The sequence below is a fragment of the Micromys minutus genome (genome assembly GCF_963924665.1).
Source record: "Micromys minutus genome assembly, chromosome: 13".
Classification (NCBI taxonomy): Eukaryota; Metazoa; Chordata; class Mammalia; order Rodentia; family Muridae; genus Micromys; species Micromys minutus.
In genome coordinates, this window is record NC_137982.1 from 8,719,682 (window position 1) to 8,742,056 (window position 22,375).

At 46.8% G+C, this 22,375-nt stretch overlaps 1 protein-coding gene and 1 pseudogene across 2 annotated transcripts in view; both read right to left on the minus strand.

Annotated features, from left to right (window-relative positions):
* STXBP1 (syntaxin binding protein 1) overlaps nucleotides 1-21,708 on the minus strand; it is a 57,511-nt gene extending 35,803 nt beyond the window's left edge. The window contains exon 1 of the mRNA XM_080927147.1: nucleotides 21,598-21,708. Coding sequence (XP_080783273.1) covers nucleotides 21,598-21,634 — 37 coding nt within the window. The 5' untranslated portion in view covers nucleotides 21,635-21,708. The remainder of the gene's footprint in view (nucleotides 1-21,597) is intronic.
* LOC308428750 (organic solute transporter subunit alpha-like) lies at nucleotides 1,821-2,718 on the minus strand (annotated as a pseudogene). The gene has a single exon. The product of its transcript is annotated as an organic solute transporter subunit alpha-like (transcript).
* Nucleotides 21,709-22,375: the final 667 nt, after the last annotated feature.

The following is a 22,375-nucleotide window of genomic DNA, read 5'->3' on the forward strand; positions in this document are numbered from 1 at the left end:
ACCCTGACACTTGGGACAAGAACAGATGAACAGAAGCAGAGATCATCAGAGGGGTGCAAAGAGAGGAAACATGGGCAGTAGGAGAATACAAGGAGTTTTATTGTATTTTGTGGGGCTGAGGAAGTAGTTTAGTGGTTAAGAGCACTAGCTGCTCTTCTAGAGGACCTGGGCTCCATTCCCAGCACCCACGTGGTAGCTTACAACCATCCATATCTCCAATTCTAGGAAATCAAAATCAAGTTTAAAACTAAAATTTTAGGGGCTGGAGAAATGGCCTAGCAGTTAGGAGAGCCCACTGCTCTTGGGGTTTGATTCCCAGCCCCCACTTAGTAACTCAAAACTGTCTAACTCCAGTCCAGGGCATGTGACACCTTCCTCTGGCCTCTGTGGTCACTATATGTAAATGGTACAACGGCATATGTACAGGAAAAGTACCCATACACATAAAATAAAAATAAGCAGGAGGCGGTGGCTCATGCCTTTAATCCCTTCAGAGGCAGAGGCAGGTGAATCTCTGTGAGTTTGAGGCCAGCCTCATATAGAGGACAGCCAAAGCTACACACAGTGAAGCCCTGTCTCAAGCCCCACCCCCACCCCCACCCACAAATCCACAACCCCAGAAAAATGAGCTTAGCTGACTTGGACAGGCTCTCAGTGAGACAAGAATGGACACAGACTAGAGAGAGAGGGAGGACAGAAAGAGATGATCTTGACAATCTTTTTTAGAAAGACTTGCTAAAAGGTAGCAGAGAACAAACTAATAGAACAGAGATATGAAAGCAAAGGAAGGTTTTGTTTGTTCTGAAAGATATGAGATATCAGAATCTTTAGTGTTAACAAAAACAGAAGATCCATCAGAATGGGTGGATTCGGAACCTGTGAACCTCCTAGGGGTGGGGCATGGATCACCTGACCTGGATAGACTAGGCTGAGACAACAGGATACAATGATGACCTGTCGGAGATGGTGTCATCAGCTGGGGTGGGCGTGTTAGTGAAAGATTTGAGAAAAACAGACACCATGTGTCTTCCCAGAGATCATGGAAGTGAGTTTGCACATTTTAGCATTTTGGGGGAATTCTAAAAGCTAATTTGAGGTCTGTGACCACAGTTTTAACTAAAACCAGGAAGCCTGGATTTTTATTTTACTTTTTGAGGCTCAATATGTAGTCCAGGTCGACCTCAAATTTGTGATGCTCCTGCCTCAGCCTCCTGAGTGCTAAGATTATGAGGTCTCTATGCCTGGTTCTCCTTTCATCTTTAAGGAGTTCTAGGGATGGGGTTCTTGGCAGCTATTTCTTCAGCTCTTACAACTATACAACTGGGTTTTTCCTGATTTTTTTTTTTTTACTTAAGTAAATTAAATCAACGTCACATCTAAGGCACTAGAATTCTACATATTTCATTGACAGCTGGCATATTAATGTTTCAAATGCATATACAACTGATTTCATTGTTTTGTGACCTTCAAGTTACTTATTCTCTCTGTAGAACTTGCCTTCTACAGGGAATGCCTGAGATGAGGGCTTTTTTCTCTTTTAATCTTGTGCAAGCATCCCAGTTTTCACCATTTATTACAAAACTTCCTGAGAAAGACTCAAAACAGGTTCAGCCTACAACACTTCGTCCCTATAGTCACGTGGAAGCTGCCGGCCTGCTCTGCTAGTGGGAGGCTTAACCACTGGTAAGGAAGGTTGAGATTGTTCTTTTCTGAGGAGTACAGTATCTCTTCCATAGTCCAAGCCACTCTCCTCAGGGGGTGAGTGTTGAGTCCGGGTCTGGTGGTGAACAAGTCTCACACCCAACCTTGTCAACTTTCCTTCAATAGAACATTCGTGTCGGCACTGTCATCAGGAAGTATGAGCATGTGGCAGTTCATCACTTGAGATCTGATTTTAGAAGAATGGGAAGGTGAGCAAGTGATCTGCCCGCTGTTAGCCAAGATGGAGAAAATGGGGGGCGCAGGGCAGTCAGGATGACAAGCGCCTGGAACAGAGCGAACTTGGATCCCATAGTCTGTTCACCCAGGTGCAACTTGGTTTGACGGAAAAGGATGGCCAGGGACCAGAGAGCCAAAAGGGTGGACCCAACAAGGAAACTGCTGATCTAGAGAGCTGCGTGTTTCTCAGAAATTTCTCCTGGGTCATAGATACCTTTAGGAATGAGAAACAGGCCCTCTATGCTCAGAATCATCTTGAAGAAGGCCCAGCAGGAGCAGCTGTAGCTTCTTCCTAGTAAGCATGATGAGTGGGCAGCAGGGACCTGTGACATGCTCACTGGGTGTCCTTTAGAGTCCTCATTACTGCTTCCTTCCCACCAAAGCCTTTACCATGACCAGCAGCAGCAGGTAAAAAGCATACAGCATAAAATGAGGTTATGGCCATTTCCACAAGTGTGAGGGAGCTTGGGATCCAGAGACCAAAGCATCAGAACACAGACACCACTGTGGGCACAGAGCTACTCCAGATCACAGTCCTCTTCTGGGGCAAAGGGCCTTCTCGCGAGGTGAATAGCATCCTCCAGAAAAATGGCAACTGAGCCAGTGGTAAGAAAAGTCAAGATGAGGGTAATTTCCACTGGGCCCAATTCTCTCAGGAGCTGGGCTGCAGTGGGAAGGTAAGAGAAGCAGGCAGGGGAGATGCTGTAATTGGTTTCCAGCAGCTCCAGAAGATTTACTGTGTACCCGGGGTCAAGTTTTATGAGTCCTGCCTGGCTCCATTCTTTTATCTCAGGCAGATGCTGAGGGCAAGGAGAGTCAGGCAGGGACGACCACTGAGGAGTGGGGAGGTCTCTGTCCGGTACTGAGGCACTCGGGGGGCCTTGTTCACTGGGTGAGGGCTCAGCAGTAAGTGGAGCCTCTACTTCTTTTTCTTCACCTCCTCAAGCCTCCAGAGTCAGGTTTTTATCAAGCTGAGGGCTTTTTAATTAATTAGTATTTGAGACAGGGCTCTCTTGGAATTTGCCCTGTAGACCAGGCTGACCTCAAACTCACAGATCCACCTGCCTCTGCCTCTCAAGTGCTGAGATTAAAGGCATGCATCACTACCACCCGGCTAATTTACTGATTTTTTGAAATTACAATGTTATTACATGATTTTCCCCTCTCCAAACCCTCCCAAATGCCCTTCACTGCTCTATTGAAATTCAGTCTCTTTTTTTCTCTAATGTACATACAACTCAACTGTTTTTTGAAAGTATATATATATATATATATATATATATATATATATATATATATATATATATATATATATATATATATATATATATATATATATATATATATATACAGGCAGATTGGAAAAAATGTAGACAAAATGGCTTGCTTTAATTGCTAAATGTTGCTCTGTGCTTCTATTAGCACAGGCAGACAAGCCAACCAACCAGAAAACAGAACAGAGAGCTCTGGAACTGCTGGGAGGGGGCCCTCTGCATTCTTTTGCTGTCTTCTGTTGGAAAAACTCTTGGAGTTTGAAGGGACACATCAAAGTGCAGGCGTCCTAGGCTTTAGTCAAAGTCAGCTAAATTCCAAAAGCAGAACAAGCTCAGCTGACCGCATGACTCTCGCAGGGCAGGATGCTCTCAGGACTGCAGCAGAAAGGTGAGCCTGCGGGGGCTGGGCTGCTGTGCTGTGTGGTAGGGGACGTAAGTGCTCTGACACTGAGCTACATCCAGTCCAGCCCCCTCTGCTTTATCTGAACTGAACAAACGACTCCAGCTGAATATATCTTTTGCTACCAAAAATTAATTTAAATGCAGTGAAAAGATATTGCTCAGGAGACATTTAGATTGGGGGATGTGGAGACAAAAAGTCAAACCGAGCACAAGTGCTCACAGGCATGCCTAACTGGTCCATCTGCAGCCTTCCCACAGCCTTACCTCGTCCCCCAAATTCTCACAGCATATATTTGTCCTGGGTATTATTAACAGCCAATCCCAGTGGTGCCCTACATTCTTTAATCCAATACCAAAAGGGAAACAAGGATTATAGCCCACTTTAGCACGGAGAACCAAGTGGCCCGGGCTATTTTCTAGCATATAATCCCATCTCGTCCCCTCAACTTTGCAGATCTTCTCTCTAGGGAGGGAGACCAGGAGCCTTCTAGAGCTGGTCAAGTTCTCAACCAAATGTTTTCACCATCCACCTCAACCACACAAGCATGAAGACCTGAGTTTTAACCTCATACTCCACATACAAAGGCAGGCATGGTTGCATGTACTTGCAACCCAAGTGCTGGAAACAGACAGGAGGATTCCTGGGCCTTGCAGACCAGCCAACCTTGCTTAGAGGAGCTCCAAGTCCCTGTCAGAGACCATCTCAGAAAGCAAGATGGTCAGCTCTGGAGGAACAACACCCAATGTTGTCCTCTAAAATCACATACATACACACACGCACACATGCAAACACGTACAACTTCATGCATACACTTTAGGGTTTTGGCTCTCGGGGAACACATTTTTAGGCATAAAAACACTGTTTAGGTCTCTACATATGTAAAAAGGTGTTGCTTCGGTCTCTACATTTACACAACACCACAGTCCTCACTGCCTTGTGTAAGCATTAAGGAAAGAGTTTTCCTGATCTATCTGGGAAAACCTCCGAGACTCCGTTCCTGATGGTTAAGGCAGGACTTGATGAGGACTCCCACAGATCCCAGTCACCTTCCCTGTGACAGCTCCCTTCCTGTCCTGTGTCTTCATTCCCACCCCATCTGTCAGCTCAGATGGCATGACATTTGCCAAAATGTCTACAGGACCCTATAGCACAGAGGTGTTGGAGTTCTGTGACTGAGGTGGACAGTGGTCTATGCTGGGCTCAGAGCTGAAGGAGGTGACTCAGCCCAAGGGTCATTCTCACACAAGCCCAGTGTTCAAAAGAACCAGTTCAAAGTTCACACCTTTAACAAAGGTCTCGGAGGTTTTCCCACAAGGCCTCCTGGGACACTCGTCTTTATTCTTGAAGGATAATACAGGAAACAGTGGCTGTCCCAAAATACAAGTCTGCAAACCAGATGGATCAGGAAAACTCTTCCCTTAATGCTTACACAATGCAGTGAGAACTGTGGTGTTGTGTAAATGTAGAGACAGAAGCAATGCTCAGGTAAAAACAGTCACCATCTTAGAATTTCTCTCTGTACTCACTTGCTGGGTTGTTGTTTTGTACGGGTGACAGACCCAAGATCTTATGTATGACAAACCTATGTTCTACCACCAAACTGTACCCCTAACACATACATTATGTTTTTCTGTTTTCTGGGGGGTTGTTTGCTTTCTTTTGAGACGTGGCATTGCTTTGTAGTTCTAGCTATCCTGGAATCCAGTATATAGACCAGGCTGGCCTCGAACTCACGAGAAATCTGCCTGCCTCTGCCTCTGTCTCCAGTGCTAGGACTGAAGATGTATACCACCGTACCAGGCAACTGTTTTGCAAAATTAGATCACAGAAGTCTTTTCAAACGTCCCATTTTCAAACAAACAGCCAGGTCTAGAGATCAAGTTACAGGACAGCGAGGGCTACACAGAACTGTGGGAGACACACAGCCAGCCATGGGTACGGATAACCTCTACTTCACACAGTAGAATGGCGAGGCTGGGGAACCCGAGTGTCTAACAACGACAAATGTACATGAAGATACAAAAGAAAATAATTTTAAAAACAGTTTATTCAATCAAAGAACTTATTGTCCCAGTGGGGAAATGAGACATTAAACAATAACATTGTAAGATAAGGTCATTAGAACCCTTGCACACTACTGCAGTGAATGAAAATTAGCAGAGTCATTGTGCTTTGTGTATGCATATGTAAACATTATGTATGTGTCTGTTCTAGGATGCAAGAGCACTGTGCCCGCCTCCGAGGCGTCCAGAGTAAACTGGGGTGCATGTCTGTGTGCAGGAAGTTGCAGTCACTCACACTTGGAAAGTTCTTCATGTAACTCTATTTCCATCCCTTGTCGCCATAACTAGCTGTTGCCTACAGTCCGTACACCGGACTTAATACAAATAGGGCTGACGTTTTATTTTGATCATGATTTTTACATGGTGTGAAGGCACTGTTCTAAAGAAAAAAGAAACATGTCCTGCAGGTTGTCTAAAAATAAAGTGCATTATACCCACTATAAAAGAAAAGAAAAGAAGGGGCTGGAAAGATGGCTCAGTGGTTAAGAGCACTGACTGCTCTTCCAGAGGTCCTGAGTTCAATTCCCAGCAACATGGTAACTCACAACCATCTGTAATGGGATCTAATATCCTCTTCTGGTGTGTCTGAAGACAGCTACAGTGTACTCATATACATAAAATAAATAAACAATATTTTTAAAAAGAAAAAAGACCAAAAAGATAAATAATGCAGTTTTTCTTAACACAGGACTACCACACAGAGCCTTCAGATGACAGGTCCCCCAACTTACCCTTGTAAAACAGCATTTATAAGAGTTTAATTTACTATTTGTATCTAAACTGTACTTTGCAAACGTAAGACAGACCACAAAGCATCAGCCATAGGGTGAGAACAGGGTTGCACTTCTCTGAAGCTGCTAAGGAGCTACTGCCCAGCCCATTTAAGTTTGATTCCGGGGCGGAAGGGGATTAGAGGAAAGTAGGGGGCCCCAAGATTTGAAACTGACTTGACAATGGCTTATTTACTGAGTACACCCAGATTCTACATAAGACTCAGATGGCCAAGGTTATGGCATCTGTGACTCGGGCTGCCTGCCAGCACCCGTGTCATGCACAGCCGGGATTGGGTGTCATCAAAGACAGAAGGTGCTGGGCTAAATTTCCCGGGCAGATTTCACTTTCGCTTTCAAGGTAAATCCTGTGTTCGCCACTGTTTTCTGAGGTTGAAAACCAAAGGTCAAGAAGCTAGCTTCTCTCAGGCTGGTCAGCACAGAGGCCATCCTTGGGAACCTTAGAGGCTACAGTTCCTTAGTGTGGACCAAATGGCCCTGGCTTCAATAGTCAACAGCAGACACAATAATAAATGAAATAAAAAGATCTACCTTGCTCTTCCTCAGGTTGGCAAACACGGCATGGCTTAGACAAAAGCAGCCTCGACACCCTAACAATGCAAGCAGATGGCAAGAGCCACAAGAACCAGAAACAAAACCAAGTTCTATTGTCTTGAAACCTTTGTTATTTTAATACTTTAAACCAAAAAATCAAGGAGAAACTGTGGGGTGGAGGGGAGAGCACCTGCAATCCTAGTTACTGGGAAGCCTGAAACAAGAGGATTGCAAGTTCAAGGCCTATCAGGCAACTTAGGCCAAGTCTCAACTTTTAAATGAAGGCAGGACAGCTCAGTGGTAGAGTGCTCGCCAGGCATTCATGAGGCCCAGGGTTCAATTCTTAGAATCACACACAGAGAAGGGAGGAGAAGGGAGGAAGGAATAAGAGTGACTAAGTGATGGGAGAGACAGTCTATATTTGCTAAAGACACTGCCCCTGTCTTGTACCACCAGCAGGGGCGCGAATGTACTAACACCCCATCTGCTCTCCAGTCTGGATGCACTTCTCTATCAACCACTGAGTTTCTCTTAGCAGTAACTTACTGTGATAAGCAGTAAGTCTGTGAACTTTGGAGACACAAGAAGTGGCCAGCAGCCATATTAGTAGATATGGTATCTAATGGTTCCCAGTTACATTTCTTATGTGGTGTTCCCCCAGAGACCAACATAAGACAGAAAGCACACTCGTTAGAAAGCACGGGATGGAGCACTTCCTCCATCTCAGGAGCCCAGCAGCAGGGCAGGCCAGTGCAGAGACTGGACTCACCTCAGGGAATCCTTGACCGGACTTTTTTGAGTGCCCTGGCCAGGGCGTGCTATTATTGCACACCTACAATCTGACAACAGTACCAAGACTCTACCCTGACCCAGCCATCTGAGCAAAGATTGAAAGTCCCTCCAGAACCTTCAATACAGACTTCTGTAGGTATCATGCTGTCATGAGAAGAAAGCCTCAGGAAAGCTTCTAGAGGCAGGAAATAGTCCCACCAGAAATAACACAGAACGATCCGGTTTCAGGAGGAATACTTTTTAAAATCCATGCAATCAATTACAATAAGATACCAGAATAAAAGGGGGATGGGACCATTGCTCAGTGGCTAAGAGCATTTGCTGCTCTTGCAGAGGACCCAGGTTTGATTCTGGTTCACAAATGTCTGTAGCTCTAGTTCCAGGGAATCCAAAACCCTCTCCTAACCTTTGTAGACACCACACACACACACACACACACACACACACACACACACACACACACACACAGACAGACACACACACACACAGACACACAGACACACAGACACACACACACACACACACACACACACACACACACACGGTTCACAGACACACAAACAGGACACACATACACATAAAATAAAACAAATAATTCTAAGAATATCTTCTAAAAAAAAAAAAAAAAAAATACCAGGAAAGAAGAAACATCCTATTTGGGTTTAGGCGCAGAATCAAGCACAGGAAGAAGGCGGGGCTCCCGGGAGGGAGGGATGCTGACATGCCAGAGGACTGGATGCAAGCTCCCACTGACTACGAAGAACAAGTGGCTTCTCCGGTTCACAGTGCTCCTGCCTCCCGTGTCTGCCACTGCTTCCGTCCTCAGCCTAGCGCCACTACTGCTTCCTTCCACCCAGCGCTGTCACCTGGGAGCTCCTCCTCAGCTCCACCTCATACACTCCATGTTACCTTTCCTTTGGACTTTCCGCTCATGACCTTCACAGCTGAGAACGGTCGATTTTGCTTTCTCTGCAGGTCTTCTAGAATAACCTGTCTGGATAAGCCTTTGCTGTGTGTCTTTCTTCTCTATAAGACATTTGTAAAGGCTAAGTCTGGTGGGAGGGGGAACAAGACCAGGAGTTCACAGCAATCTTTGGCTACATACGGAGTTCAAGACCAGCTTGGACCCTGTTTCCAAAAACCCAAGAGAGGAGAACCAAACAACTTGTTTTGTTTTTGAGGATCTCACTATGTTGTTCTGGCTGACCTGAAACTCCCACAGATCCGTCTGCCCCTGCCTCCCAAAACCTGGGGTTCAAGGTGTGTACCACCATGCTCCCCATAAAAAAGGTTTTTTCAAAGTTCATATGCATGCAGTTTTTTCTTTTCCACTTGAAATGACAAGAGGCACCTCTCTCTGGCTCACTGTGAACTGTACATACTTTTCCAAGTACCCGGGCGTAACTGGAATATTCTGCTGGAGCATGGGTGCTGGGGTGGTCCTGGCCCCCAACTGAGCAGTAGGAAAGAAGCAGCGCAAGCCTGGTGAAGTCTCCACACTGCGTAACTGCGTTATGGCTCTAAACCCAAGGCCACTTTGTTGAAGATGTATGCTGGAGTCTAGAAAGCTAGTTACTCATGAGATTCCTGGATTTGGGCTATCACAGATACTTGGATTTTTGTTGTTGTTGTTGTTTGTTTGCTTGTAGTTGTTTGGTGTGTGTGTGTTTTGGGGAGGAGGGAACAAGGTCTCACATTGTAGCCCTGGCTAGCCTGGCCTAGAACTCCCTATGAACACCAAGCTGACCTCAAAACTACAGAGCTCCATCTGCCTCTGCCTCTTAAGTGCCAAGATTAAAGACAAGCGCTACCACACTGGACCCAAATATTTGTTTTTAACCTGTAGCTAAGTTCTTATTGGCTGCCCACATAACCAGCACTAAGATGCTGACATTTATGACTGCCTCTATCTGTGAGAAAGAAGGAAAAAATAGTAGCCCAAAGAGCCTGTCACTTGCTGTTAGAAGCCGGCTGTGGTGGAGCCCAGCCTGCCTGACAGGCACTTCCCACTTTCCTTCCTAGGATGCAGTTCTTCTAACTAATATCTCATTTTATAGTCTGTGGTCTGATTTTCTACACCAGACATACTAGCTGCTTTGCAGCCATCAAGGGTAAACCCATTCTAGTGTGTCCATCCATCCTGACTTAGTAATGAGGGCAGTAAAAACCAGCAAACTGAACACAGAACCTCAGGGGCTTTTGGAGCTGCAGCACGCAGTGCCTGTAAAACTTAGGATGAGAGCCGGCATAAGGCATGTGGGTAGACTGGGTACCTTTCCCCACTAGCCATGACTGGGGCTCACACACCTCCAACACTGCAGAACAATGACCTTCCCCTTGGCCTGGAAGAGCAAAGACACTTGGTGAATATGAGACTTTGTTGCTGGTCTGAGTTACTTTTGTAGTTTCTTTTGTCCACCCTTTATCCCCTCAGCTTCACCCCCTATCACTAGATTGGAGAAAAAGGATAGAGAGGAGAAAGAGATAAAGATCTCTGAATCTAATTGCTTCCTTATTTCTTTTTTAGTGTGACTCCAACAAACTGTAACCAACCTCCCTAAATGACCAACAACCCCCAACCTCACCTAGGGGGCCCTAGAATTTATATACACACTGAAAAGTTCCCAGCATTCCAAACATCACACAATTGCAGAAACTGCCTGCAGCTGACAAAGCCATGCCTCTGCTGGAGCATGAGGCAAATCAGTCTTTTTATAAAGATTTATTTATTTTATGTGAGTACATTGTAGCTGTCTTGAGACACATCAGAAGAGGGCATCAGATCCCATTACAGATGGTTGTGAGCCACCGTGTGGTTGCTGGGAATTGAACTCAGGACCTCTGGAAGAGCAGTCAGTACTTTTAACCACTGAAGCCGTCTCTCCAGCCCCCAAAACATATTCTTATATTTTTCTGTTTTTTAAAAAGAAACCAAAATTCCAGAATTCCCACTATAGGCCTTGGAAAGAGAGGAATAAATGGGCTACATACACAGCTTTCAAGACTCCTCTTCCAGCCAGTCATGATGGCACAAGCCTTTGATCCCAGCACTCGGGAGGCAGAGGCAGGCAGATCTGTGTGTTGGGTAGCCTCGTCTACAGAGCAAGTTCCAGGGCAGCCAGGGCTACCTGGAGAAATCTGGGGCATAAGGGGATCCCCCTTTTACCAGGAGTCTTTTCACTCACTAAATTTCCAGGTTTCCTGTAACTAGACTGTGGTCTCCTGGGCAGAAGGACATTTCTTGGGGACTCTGAGTCCGAGATGAAAAGACACTGATTCTGGGATCTCTCCACAACACATCCCATCCAGGCTGAAAGCTCTCAACTGCTGTCAGTGTCTCCCACTCTTAATCATAAGCAGACAACACAGTTTGCTGAACATCTGAGGAAAAATTCCTACATGGTAAGCACACACTAAAACAAATAAAACTAACACCAAAAAAAAAAAAAAAAAAAAAAAGGAGGAGGAGGAGGATGAAATTGAGAGGAGTGTGGTGGGTATGCGTGTGTGTGTTTAAAGAGAAAAACCTGGGGCTGGAGAGATGGTTCAGTGGTTAAGAGCACTGACTGCTCTTCCAGAGGTCCTGAGTTCAATTCCCAGCAACCACATGGTGGCTCACAACCATCTGTAATGGGATCTGATGCCCTCTTCTGGTGTGTCTGAAGACAGTGACTGTGTAATCATATAAATATATAATTCTTAAAAAAAATAAGAGAAAAGCCTAAAAATTATTGCATCTGTGAAACAAGACTTGGGAGTTGGGGATCAGGGAGGAGAACTATTTGAAACATTGATACACTATGACAGTAGAAACAAAAACTTAAGCAGAAAACTGGAGTGATAAACACTTGGGGAGCTATTTAGGATGCCTTCCCAGCAGGTAACACCCTGAGAATATCTAAAACAAAGCTAACTGTGAAACTCTAGGAGACAGGACTGCGTCATCTTAAGATCCAAAGGCAGCAGTCTTTATGCCCAAACAAGGTGAGCCTGTAGTCTTAGTCATTTTCCTGTCCTCAGACACACCAGAAAGGGACATCAGATCCCATTACAGATGGTTGTGAGCCACCATGTGGTTGCTGGGATTTGAACTCAGGACCTCTGGAAGAACACTCAGTGCTCCTAACCATTGAGCCATCTCTCCAGCCGAGTCATTTTTTTAACCATTTATTTACTTATTTTTTAATTTGTGTGTGTGTGTGTGTGTGTGTGTGTGTGTGTGTGTGTGTGTCTGTGTGTGTGTGTCCAGCACTCTTCCCTACTGAGTACTTACAAAGGCCTGTTCTTCCAGGCCTATTGTTTAAAGATCAGACCCCAAAGTGACATGACCCCAAATCACAGCCGAATCATACTCAGCTCCCATGTTTCATTTTTCTCCTGAGAAGGGCTTGTCTCTGAACTCCCTCCTAACTACCCTAAAAACTAAGACACCCTGGAAGACATGGCCAGGGCTCGGTCAGTCCTCACTGCTGAGAACCACCACACCTGTGAGCTCTTCCTCTTTGGGCTGCCAGCCTGCAGCAGCTCTGTCCCTCCTGCTGTCACAGGAAGCTCGTGGGGATGTTTGGAAAAAGCCAGCTCTGTGTCTGAGCTCAGCGTAGGCTGCCTCTCTGCCCCACGGCTGCAGTCTTCCTGACTTGCCCTTGTCAGTCTGTCTGGCACGAAACACCAGTCTAGTGCTGTCTGTCCCCAACACACAGGAGAAGGCCTGATAAGGTGATTCACTCAACAGACAAAATAAACTGAGTCCCTAATGTGGGTAAGAGCTCAGAGTGGGTTGGGGGGGGTCCTGATCTGTATTAATGCAGCACAAACCCCACACCCCTCCATGCTTCCTCCTCCAAGCAACCAGGAGCAATGAAGTCAGAGCAGACAGCTCCTGGCTCTGATTCTTGGGAAGTACCAGGAGGTGAACACTCTAGGGTCCAGACCACAAAGCCTCCCTGATGGACAGTGGAGCCTTACCCAGGTACTGAACGAGCAGCTGGCTCAAGGTCATGGGGAAGTAAGGGCAAAGGCTCCCCGCTGACTCCCAGGCCTTCTGGCTGTTCCGGCTGGGCTGCCTGTCAGCATCAGTCTCCCTCACTCATTCTCCCACATTTCCCACCCTGTCATCTGCCTGACTGTCCCCAACAGCCTAGGTCATCTAATGGCCTGCACCTCTATCATGACTTCTCCCTGATCTTTGCTGCCCCTACCCAGTGCCTCTTAGCATATTCTCAGAGACAGTGCCTCGGTGCCTGGGGAAGCTAATGTTCCCATCAAATCTGCTGTTTCTCTTGCCCTTGCTCCCACTGAACAATATGACCTTAGGACTTGCAGTTCTAAACTAGGGCTGGTTTCCAGCCCTCTCTTCTCATCCTTCACATCTGACGGTTGTGACGTAAACCGTCAACATCCGTAAGACAGCTCCCAGCTTACCTCCTTCTCCCATCCACTGTCTCAAACCTAGGTTACCAGCCTCCCAAATATTGCCACAGCTAGGACACCACCTCAGCCCCTAACCCACTACCTCCCATCCAATCTCCAGAGAGAACCGGAGCACTTTCTAAAGTATTCCGACCCTGTCTTCCACTGACTTAAAAATCTGCATGGGGTCTCCAGACCTTCTGAAAAACAGCATAAGGTCATGGGAGATGACTCAGTGACAAAGGAGTGTGCTTCCAAACATGATGCCCTGGGTACAATCCCCAGGATCTACATGACAGAAGCAGAAAACCAGCTCCCACAGGTAGCCCTCTAACCTCCACAGACACACGGTACACATTCATGCTCCTTCCATTCACAAAAATAAACACAGCACAAGGCTGAGGACATCCAGTACCCCTCCAGCTTCCCTTCCCCAGCAAAGCTATGCTGGATTCCCGTTTCTTGCCAACCTCAGCCTTCCTCTGCTTGCCTCACTCAGGCCCCCCTGAGACCACCTTCTGCACAGCTCGCCTTTCCTTTTATAAATCTCCTCATTCTCTCTTGTTTCCTGGGGATCCCAACATTATCCAGAGTCCCAGCCAGGGCAGGTCACTGCTGTGTCACGTGGACCCCACGAGAACCAGATCTAGCTGGGCCTGGTGCTATGGGCCTAGAATCCCAGCACTGTGGAGGCCAAGGCAGGAGGACCAGGTATCCGCACCCTGCTGCACAGCTTCTAGTACCAATAGACTATCGTCTATAATGTGGTTGCATGAACAAAGACATTGGGTCCCAGATCCCTTGGAAGCCACTGAGTGACCTCAGGTGTGTTCAACAGCCCTTGAGTTTTCTGACATCTGCAAAGGCCACTCCGGAAAGACTGACTTCTGGAGACCAATTTGAACCTGTACCTTCACAACCAGGCTCCCTCCCAACCATAAGTGAGAACAGCTCATGCAGGGTCATGTAGAGTGTGCAGAGGCTTGTTGTAGCATAACCTATTTCTTGCTCATCCTTACAAGTTGTCTGGGGAAGCTGTGACTAAAGCAGAGCTTCCAGAGGTAGAGTTTTCTCAAGTTTCCGTAAATTGCTCAAAGCAACTGAGCTTCAATGACGAGAATCTGGTTGGTTGCTGAGAGGCTGATTGACAGGTTACATGGGGATACGACAGCCAGGCACAGAGGAAGGGTGTTCCAGCTATCTACACAATGGCCAAGACACCTGCTCTTAACAGCTTCAACTACTCAGAGGAAAGACATTGAGGATGCTTACAATAAAAACCCATCCTAGATTAGCTTTCTCAGGAGTACTTCATAGTGCTTAGCCCCTAGCCAAGCACCCTTAGGAAGAGCTGTGTCCCTCTGATCGGCCTCAAAGCTGGCGTTCCTGAGACAGTTCTCCTAGGGCAAGCTCAGGACCACAGTGCACAATTTAGCACTGCTGGATTGCCAGAGGTAACTATGAAAGTTGGCCTGACCAATTCACTAAAGAAAGAATACTTCAGTAGCTGCCAAACACCTGTTTGCCTCAGAGCTGCTGTGTGCCAAAAAAAAAAAAAAAAAAAAAAGCCAGAGAGAAACCTTTTTAATGTACACCCAACACAATAAACCCTTGTTGGATACATGGCAGATGCAACTCCTCTCACAACTGATGAAGACATAGGGATGCTACTTGGGCCCTAAACAACTGCTTGGGGAAATTGGCCCCAACTTAAATTGTAAAGCACATCATTATAATGTGACAACCAGTTCAAGATAGATCTATATCTACAAACACACACAGACACAAATACAAATACACACACACACACACACACACACACACACACACAAACTGGGCGTAATGGTACATGCTGTAATGGCACATGCCTTTGAGCCCAGCACTTGGGAGGCAGAAGCAGGTAGATCTCTGTGAGTTTGAGGCCAGCCTGGTCTACAAATGAGTCCAGGACAGCTAGGGCTGGTTACACTGAGAAACCCTGTCTCAAGACAACTGGGGGGGGGGTAGGGGAGAGAAAGACAGACAGGGACAGAGACAGGGAGACAGAGACAGATACAGAGAGAAAAGAAAGAAGAAAGAATGAAATGAAATAAACACCATAGCCAGGTTGTGATGGCACAAACTTGTAAACCCAACAGTAAGGAAGCCAAGGCAGGAGGACTACTGTGAGTTCCAGGCCAGCCTGAGCTATATAGTGAGACACTGTCTCAAAGTTAAATAAGAAAGTAATAATAAACAAAATAAAATAAACTGGGAAGGAAGACACAATGAGATCACTCAAAATAATTTTTACATTTTTATGTCTAAAAAAGACATAAGATCACAATTATATCAAGAAAGTTGCTTTTATTAAAAATATTCAAAGGCGGGGAAGGAGATGAGGTAGAAGGCACACTTGAGCCTAAGAACTGAGTTTGGCCTGGAATACAAAGATCCTGCCAAAGGAAGGAGGAAAGGGAGGGGCACAGGGTGAGAGCCTGGGCAAGGAAGCGCAGAACTGTGGCCCTCAGACACCTAGAGGAAAGGTGAGGCAGTGCAGCTGCTCTGGAGGCTCAGCAGCAGGGAAGGAAGCCACTGAAGTGGCTCAGCGGGTAAAGGTGCTTGCCATTAAGCCTGTTGACCCTAAGTTTAACCCTCATGGTAGAGGGGAAGAACCAATTCAGGACTTCTACCTGTGTTCCATGGTATGTGTGCACATGCTCGCACACGCTCACACATGTGCACACGCACACAAATTAAAATGCTATGTAAAAGACGTCACTTTTAGGGAGGATAGGGGAGTTGAGATAGGGTCTCACTACATGGTCTCGAACTCTTCGTGCAATTTACTGTTGCCTAGAACTTGCTGCAATCCTCCTGCCTCTGCCTCTCTGGTGCTGAGAGAGCTGGCTTGTACTATAACCACTCTGGATGAAAGAAATCAAGTTTTTTAATTTTTATATATTTTTTGTGTTTGTGTGTGTGTGTATGTAGACCTGTGCATGAAAGTACATGTTTGTTCAAAGAAATGGAGGTCAGAAGCTCCTGGTATCACTACCTACCTTAGCTTATGAATAGTTTCTCTCTGTGCCTACGACTCAGATTTGCTAGACTGCTTGGCCAGTGTGTTCCATCTGTCTCCTCCACCCACGCCCTCCTAACTAGGATTACAGATGCATGTGACCACACCTGGCACTTTTACCTGGGACTGGGGATCTGAACTCAGGTCCTCAGGCTTGCACAGCAGGGACTTTACCAACTGAGCCATCTCCCCAGCCCCAGAAATCATTTTAAGAGCTGGGCGTAGTAATGCACACCTTTGATCCCAGCACTTGGGAGGCAGAGGCAGGTGATCTCTGGGAGTTTGAGTTTCATCCAGAACTATACAAAGACACTTTGTCTTGAACAAATCATAGATAGATAGATAGATAGATAGATAGATAGATAGATAGATAGATAGATAGATAGGTAGGTAGGTAGGTAGGTAGGTAAGTAGGTAGGGAGGGAGGGAGGTAGGTAGGGAGGTAGATAGACAGACAGACAGAGTGAATCTTAAAAAAAAAATAAAACACATATCTCTGGGTCAGCAAGATGGCTCAATGGATATGGGTATTTGCAGCTGACCTTGAACTGAGTTTGATCCTTGAGACCTACATGGTAAAAAAAGGGGCTGACTCCTGAAAGCCTTCTTACTTCCACAGGTCTGTGGCACACTCCCAACTCAAACAAATAAATAAGTTTAATCTTAAAATTAAGCTGTAGTCCTGAACTGATTAAATAATACCCCTTTGAATTCGGGGAGCTACTCAGCTACTAAGGCTCTTGCTGAGCAAGCATGAGGTGCTGTGTTCATTGCCAGTATAGAGCTGGCACAGGGGCACAAGACCCTACGGTCCCAGCTGGCATATGGCCCTCCCGGAATTCCAGTCACCGAGCCTGTTCTCTTTCTCAATAGTTGTTTGTCCAACATTAACTGTGTGTCAGTGTCTAAATCATACACTGCGGACAGACCCAAGAACAAGACCTGAACTCACCACTGAAGAAACGTGTGAACCAGTTCGGCAAGACCAACACACACAAGTGCAACACACTGGGTGTGTTCTAAAACGTGCTGGAGAAGTAACAGAAAGCCTCTGGAGGACTGACTGCCACACAGTAGGACTAGTCCCATTTTGTTGTTGCTTTGGTTGTAGGGGTTTGTTTGTTGGTGGGTTGGTTTTAAGACAGGGTCTCACTAAGCATCTCAGGCTGGCATGGAACTCTGCCTCCCAAGCCCTGGAACTAAAGGCATGTGCCACCATGCTTGCTTGGTAGAGTGAACCAATGTTTTTTATTCAGCTTTCAGCTCGGAAACTCCCATAGTTCCTAGCAATCCCTAAACAAACGTCTGTAGAATAAGTAGCTAAACCAACCCATATCCTCTTCTTACACCGACACCCACGGGCTGTTCAATGAAGCTCAAATCAGAAGGGACCAGGAAGGCTCTGGGACTGGAACTGCACAGGTGCAAGACTCTAAACTAGGTTGAGGCAGATTGTGGGGGAAGGTAAGAGGCTCAAAACTTTTATGTTTATTCATATCCTAAGTGATATTTGTTCATTCAGCAAATATGTACCAACTGCTAATGATGAGCGGTTGTTGCAAGTCTGGTATCCAGAAACCCACATCGGAGAACTGGTCTGTGATATTCAAATGGACACACCATTCAGATGTGGGCCTCCCCCCAAAACGAACAAAAAAGGCAAAAGATAATTGTTTACTTATGAAAAAAACCTGACAGTGACCTTGCTGGCTAGTTCTATGTCAATCTCACACAGCTAGAGCCCTCAGAGGACGGAGCCTCAAAGAAGAAAATGCCTCTGTAAAATGGGGTTGTAGGCAAGCCTGTAAGGCATTTTCTTAATTACTCACTGAAGTGGGAGGTCCCAGCCCATTATGGGTGAGACCACCCCTGGGCTCTGAGTCGCAGCTAACCATCAGACTGAACACTAGGACCCCAATGAAGGAGCTAGAGAAAGGACTGAAGGAGCTGAAAGGGTCTGCAATTCCATGGAAAGAACAAAATGATCAACTAACCAAACTCACCACAGCTCCCAGGGACTAAAACACCAACCAATGAGTTCCCAAGGAGAGACCCATGGTCCCAGTTGCATATGAGGCAGAGGATAGCATTTTTTAGCATCAATGAGAGGAGAGGCCTTTGGCCCAGCAAAAGCTCATTTCGCAGTGTAGGGGAATGCCAAGGAGCTGAGGTGGGAGAGGGTGGTTGGGAGAGGGAGCACCTTCATGGAGGCAATGGGAGGGGAAGAGGGGATGGGATTGGGGATAACATCGAAATATAAATACAGAGAATAGCCAATAGAAATAAATAAGTAAATAAAAGAAAGCGGGCCGAGGAGTCTGCATCAGCTCCTGAGTCCGGGTGCCTGCTCCATCCTGACTTCCTTCAATGATGAACTGGGATGTGGATAAATCCTTTCCCACCCAAGTTAATTTTGGTCATGGATTTTTATTACAGCTACAATAACCCTAAGATAGTGACTATAGGATGTCAACTTAGATCAAAAGGAAGGTGACATTTTAAAATGGTACATAGTGATTTTTTTTAAAACCAAGCTTTAGCTGCAGATGTAGCTCAGTGGGTAGAGTGCTAACCTAGCATACTAGAAGACCCAGGTTCAAGCCCCAGCACTCTTAAAATGAGACTGTAGAGGGAGGCTTCGGAGTAAGAAGCTGGAGGATCAGTTTTAGCTCATCCTAAACCCCTGCCAGCTCTAGGCACACCCTGCCTCTATTAGACTCAGGTCTCAAGACAGCAAGAAGAAAAAAAAGCATCTTCATTTCACTCTTACTTTTTGGAGAAAAACGCCAAAGCAGAAACCCCACCAATAACTAGAAGGTAGCATTAAAATAGTATTCAGTGATGTATTTTCCTAAAGCACATGCCCAACTCAATTGTCACAGGAATAGAAGCTTGTTCACACATTCACCATTTTTTTTTAATTGCGCTTATTTTTGTACACCACAGTTTCACTTTGTTTCAAAGGACATTTTGGCCATATTGCATACTGTTTTTTTTTTTCTAATCTTGATGCTTATTTCTAAAAGAGGCAAGGCAGAAGGTTATGGTGACACCTACATAATCAAGAGGGGGGGACTGGAGAGATTGCTCAATGGTTAAGAGCACTGACTGCTTTTCCAGAGGTCCTGAGTTCAAATCCCAGCAACCACATAGTGGCTCACCATCTGTAATGAGATCTGATGCCCTCTTCTGGTGTGTCTACTACTGGGTACTTATAATTAATAAATAAATAAATAAATAAATATTCTTTTAAAAAAGGGTCTTGGCAAAAGGACACAAAAACCTTACTTCTCAGCTGGATGTGGTAATAGCCTGAGGCAGGAGGATCACTATGAATACAAAGCCAGCCTGAACTTAGATAGCAAGTACCAGGCTAGCTATGGCTGTAAGGTAAGACCTTGTCTCAAACAAACAAACAAAGCTGGAGTTGGTGACTCACAGCTATAATCTTCAGCATTTGAGACACTGAGGCAGGAGGATTAAGATAAAGTTAATGCTAGTCTAGGTTACACAGTGCCTTCTGGCCCAGCAGCCTGGACTGTAGAGACTGTCTTGGGGGAAGTTCTGTAAATATTTTATCTTTCAAATGTAATATTCAAAAATAATGCCTGAAATATGACATCCCATCCCACACCTCCAACCCTTAGACAGGGAGTAGAGAGGAAAAGGCATGTATATAGAAACACAGGGAGTTATTTTTACTTAAATTGAAAGGAAATGGACACTAGATTTTTTTAAAATTAATTAATTAACAGTGATTTCAGCAAGTCATTTAACTGCCCCAAGCCTCAATTGCTTTCCCATGGGTAAAAACGAAGATGTTGACGATAGAAAATCCCTATGGATACTTGCAGCCCTTAACACTGATTCTCCTCAGCAAACAGTTCAAGTAGCCCTTAGAGCATGGGTGCTTGGGCATTATTAAGAAGGTCGATTTTTGGTTGTGTTTTTATAATTTCTTCTGATGTACTATGTCAGGGAAGGTTGTACGTGGCTACTAGATTCCACTAAATGAGTATCCCACATATACCAGTCACCAGTCAAAAGATTAAGAGGAAGACAGTTACACCGCTCAACATTATGCTGCATTTGAGGGGGGATGGGGGTGGGGAGGAAGCTCTCTTAGAAGATCACTGAAAAGGGAAACTGTAAATTTCCACCTCTCCTACAGGGAAAAGGCACTTTCATTTTCTCTCATTCTAAAAAGAGATAGCAAAAGCCACAGTCGTCCTCACACGTCTTCATTGTAAGGACGTGCCAAAATACTGAAGAGGCACTATTTTCCTACTCCTAGGTCACCCATCTTTATTTGATCTTTATTTTTAAATGCCTACAACCCGCCCTCACTTCGACATTCTCCATCCATTATAAAATTAAATAAAAAATAAATTTAAACATGTCTGCTGTGGTGCCTTTCATGCAAACCCATAAACAACCATATCTTCCCCGCAGCGACGCCCAGGACTGAGTCCCACAAGCAGCGAGACTGCAGACTGCGGCGCTGGCTGGAGCCACTCCTCCCGCGACACTCAGAAACGGGGCTCCCCTGGGATTTCTAAGGGTTCGGACCCGGCTAAGACCCCTCCCTTTAAGTCCAGCCCCGGGAAGGGGAGGCGGAGAGAGCCCTGCGGGAGCAGCTCCACAGGAAAACCCCGAGTCCCTTCCCTAGCTGGCAGGAGTAGCCCTGGCGGCGCGTGCCCAGCCTCTCCCAGGTGGGTCTCTGCAGCCGGGGACAGCGCCCTGCTCCCGAGAGGAGGCAGGGAGGGAGGAGGACGCAGGCCAGGCTTCGTTCGTCACGATTCACGAGGGAGGGTGGGAAAGAGGGAGGGATTGGAGACAGAAAGGGGGGGGGAGCGGAATTGAGAGCCGTGGAAATGCAGAAGGCAAGGAAGGGAGACAGTAGGAAAGGAATACGTCTGGAGAAGAGTTGGGGTGCAGGAGGGTGATGCTGCAGAGGACGGTGGTGGGCTGGAGGGGATAAAGGTGCGGATGGGGGAGGGAGAAATGGGGTCTGGGGTGAACAGGGAGAGGGGGGAGACGGGATGGGATGAAGGGAGAGAGATGGCGTGATGGAGGTGAAGGGATGAAGGTAAAAAGGAAAACGGGATGTTTATGAAGGCGAGGAGGAGGGATGGGATGAAGAGGAGATGGAGGAATAGAGACTGAGGAGGCGTCTGGGGAGAGGAGGACCGAGGTGAAGAGGGGATCTGGGTGAAGCGTGAGTCAGGGAAGCCTGCTGGCCGCAGGAAGCCAGAGGGGCTTCCCTCCCGGGAGGGCGGCGCCTGAATAACGGGTTTCGCCGGCTCCGGGGCAGCTCCCGGACGCCACTTACTCTCTCCGACCACCGCCTTGAGGCCAATGGGGGCCATGGCGTTCTTCGAGTCTCCGGGCTCCGATGCTCCTCCCGCGACACCGTCGCCTCCCCCGGGCCGCGCGCCCCGCTGTCTGCAGCCCGCCGCCCCGCAGTCTCACTCGGGACCGACTGACGCGCGGACTCCGCGCGGGGGCGCGACTCAGGCCAGAGCGAGGCTGTGGAGCGGCAGGCGCGCGCGGGAGGGGCGGGGCTGCGGGGGCGGGACCTCGAGCCAGCCGTCATCGTCACCCGCACGCTTCCGCCAATAGAAGCGCGGCCCGGGCGTGAAACCCCGCCCTCCGGGATGCAGACGGGCTCCGGGAGCGCCCTCCCCTGCGCCTTACGCGCGCACCCGGGACTCAGGGTCCTAAAATCCCCTCATCAGCCCTGCACTGGCCACCCAGGCCATGGGAATCTCCCCAAAGCCAGGCTGTGATGCTCTTTCTGCTTTTTTGGGAGCCTTCCATTTTCTTCTGCCAACATAAAGAACTCTGAGAGCAGATCCTTATTAACTGTATTCCCATTCTCAGCCATAACATGGACTTACAATAGGAAACAAACCCTGTGTCTGTGGTCTGTTTACCATTATTGATGGAGCGCTAAGCTCTGTGTCACGCACCTTTCAGGTATTCTTTTACTAAATTCGCGCAATAACTGAGCATTGTTTCTAATCCTCATTTTCAGGGGCAAAAACAAACACCCGAGGTAACTTGCTGCTGTGCTTTTTATCTACCATTCACTAATGAATATTGGTTTC